This window comes from Phytophthora infestans, genomic scaffold (genome assembly GCF_000142945.1).
Source record: "Phytophthora infestans T30-4 supercont1.305 genomic scaffold, whole genome shotgun sequence".
NCBI classification, from domain to species: domain Eukaryota; phylum Oomycota; class Peronosporomycetes; order Peronosporales; family Peronosporaceae; genus Phytophthora; species Phytophthora infestans.
This window is the reverse complement of record NW_003303454.1, coordinates 48,103-50,760: the sequence shown is the minus strand read 5'-3', so window position 1 is coordinate 50,760 and position 2,658 is coordinate 48,103. Positions and strand designations below refer to the sequence as shown.

The window sequence follows — 2,658 nt, the reverse complement described above, 5'->3', positions numbered from 1 at the left end:
CAGCTCACGTACTGCACCTTGCAGCGGTTGTAGTGGATCATCTTGCCCACTGTCTTGTCCTCGCCATAGTCGAGTCCGTCCAGCTCGACGAAAATGGGTTTCTCCAGCATGCACTTCAATAGCGCACTACCTACAAAGTACGAGCCTCCCGTGGCGAACACGTACGAGTTGGTGTTGACCACATCGCCGAGATTCACGTGCATGTCGCCGGCGTAGCACGAGTCCAAGTCGGTGCATTTCTTGAGACATTGATAGTAGTGTGGCCAATAGATGATAGCCTCGTCGTCCTGTTTCATTAGATGATTGCGCGGATCTGCGGCGTGTACGTGGCTCATGATGGTCACTGTCTTGTTGTGTAGGTTCATGTAGCTGTCCACGCCCGAGTGACGCACCACTCGCAGACTCTCCTCGAGTGCAGAGGGCACCGCCACATCGTCGTGTGCGAACAGGATTGTGTGTGGACTAGCGATGAAGCCTATGAAGTCCCAGTTGGTCTTTTTGCACACGAACACGACGCGTTGTGTGTGCTCGATGAGTGACGCCGTGAGCTTCTCCACCAGCGTCACCTCCGTTGTGGGAAGCACCTCCGCCGTGTAGCCCAGTCGCACGTGGCAGAAGAACAGCAGTAACTGTGCATAGTAGCCCAGTACGAAACCTACAGCCAGCAGTCCTAACAGTGCCGGGACGCGGCGCAGTGCCCGTTGACGTGGAAGTGCACGAGCGGCCGCAGCCTTCTCCCGCTCCTTGAACCGCGTACGTGGCGAGTCTGGCGTGTCTGCATGAGTCTCCGGGAAGCTGCCGGTGCTGGCGTTGCGCGTACGGCGGTGCGCCGTCGGCAGCAGCGGCGACGTGCCCTCCCACACCATAGCGATTCACGATTCGCGAAGATGGCTCCACGACGTAAGTTACTTACGCATCCCCTGTACAAACAAATAACGTGTCTGCAAACTCGAAACCCTGTTCAAAGCCATCTTGTTTATTTCAGTACATGTATGATACATGATGTATCTCCATTCTACAGAATTTGCAGGACATTGAACCCATCAGATTCGTTACTGCAGGACAATGTGTCCTGCAATTTCCAAATGAAAAGAGGTACAACGAGAGCAAAGACTGGATCTGATTATAGTGGGGGAATAATTCCTGATTTTCACAATTTTGCAGGACATTTGTCCAGATGAATACGCATACAAAGATTCATACACTTTTTTTCTTCCTTCGAGCAGAACGATGGAGGACGTCGACTGGGAAGATCTCGCAAGGAAGGTCACGGAAATAAAGCGCAACACAGTTAGTGCACGTTCTCGGGCTGTATACAAGAACTCATACGGTCGGTTCATAGCATGGATTGTCATCAACAGGCCACACCTAGTTTCCCCGGTATTTGGGGCACGTCTTGGTGATACAACGGGTCTGTCTATCAAGCAGATGCGAAAGCTCCTAAAGCCTCTTCTAGACTGTGATGTTGCTACCCCTCCTCTTCGGTTTGAGGCTCTACAGATGGACGAGTTTGGAGCGTGGCTATTGACCCTGAAGAAGCCGGACGGCAGCAGCCTAAGCTACTCCGCGCTGAACACGCACAGAGCGGGTCTCTTCAATTTGTACCGGGATTACGGACTGGGAATCCCGGCTGCAATGGAGAAAGAGTTGCAAACGTACTTTAAAGGATTGAAGCGAGAGAGGGCGACCGCTGCAGCTCGTGGTGAAGTCCGGACGAAGACAGGCAAGGACCCATTGTCGTTTGATCTCTACAGTTTCTTCTGTGGGCAACTAATTACGCACTCTTCAAAGGATATGATTTTCGCCCGTACCTACATGGCTGTCGCCTGGAATCTAATGTGTAGATCCGCCAATGCTTTCGGTATTCGTCACGGGCACATGGAATGGAACGGAGATGCTCTTTGTATTTATTTTGCTCACCAGAAAAATGACCAAGAAGGTACCAGGCCCCGTGACCCGAAGCACATTTACGCTAATCCGCTGAACCCATCTATATGTCCAGTGCTGGCTATTGCTATGTTTTGGGCAACCTCATCGTTCGATGGTAGTGATCTTCTATTTCCTGGGAACAGTCAATATGAGCGATTCCGCAAATGTCTACATCGATTATTTGACCGAGACGACACAGCTGAGGAGCTACGCCGGCGTGGTATTAGCGGCGATGACCTCGGCACCCACTCTATGAGGAAAGGAGCCGCGACGTTCTGCGCATCTGGCTCAACGGCATGCCCGTCGTCGACAGCAGTACATTTGAGAGCGGGATGGTCGCTAGGTGGCGTGCAAAATACGTATCTACGGTATGAATCGGCAGGCGATATGCACGTGGGACGAACTGTGTCTGGTCTCCCTCCTGATAGTCATAAATTTGCCGTACTTCCCCCGCATTTTGATGAGCGTGACGACGTCGTCGAGAAGGGGGTTCACTGTGTATTCCCTGGTCTACCTTCTCAACTTTCTTTCGTGGGCGAATTTTGCTTAGCTTCTCTGGTCTACCACGCACCGTATCTACAGTCAAAACTCGATGCAAAACACTCGTTGCTAGAGTCCCCTTTATTTCAGCATCCTACACTTCTTTTGGATTTGTCTCAAAGGATTTACAGGATTGACGATGACAGTACTCGGCTGCATGCCACTGGAGTACCGCCACACGTCTCAATT

The 2,658-nt window shown here is 51.7% G+C and overlaps 2 protein-coding genes across 2 annotated transcripts; one reads left to right on the top strand and one right to left on the bottom strand.

The window, feature by feature from the left end:
• Positions 1-37: 37 nt before the first annotated feature.
• PITG_21064 (uncharacterized protein) lies at positions 38-866 on the bottom strand (the record flags this gene model as incomplete). Its single annotated transcript, XM_002894991.1, has 2 exons — positions 38-101; positions 142-866. 2 exons carry the CDS (start codon positions 864-866, stop codon positions 38-40), a joined length of 789 nt encoding a protein of 262 aa, XP_002895037.1.
• A 1,012-nt stretch (positions 867-1,878) lies between these two features.
• On the top strand, positions 1,879-2,354 carry PITG_21063 (uncharacterized protein; the record flags this gene model as incomplete). The annotated part of the gene is made up of 2 exons (XM_002894990.1): positions 1,879-2,231; positions 2,312-2,354. The coding sequence occupies 2 exons, from the start codon at positions 1,879-1,881 to the stop codon at positions 2,352-2,354; spliced, it is 396 nt and encodes a 131-aa protein (XP_002895036.1).
• Positions 2,355-2,658: the final 304 nt, after the last annotated feature.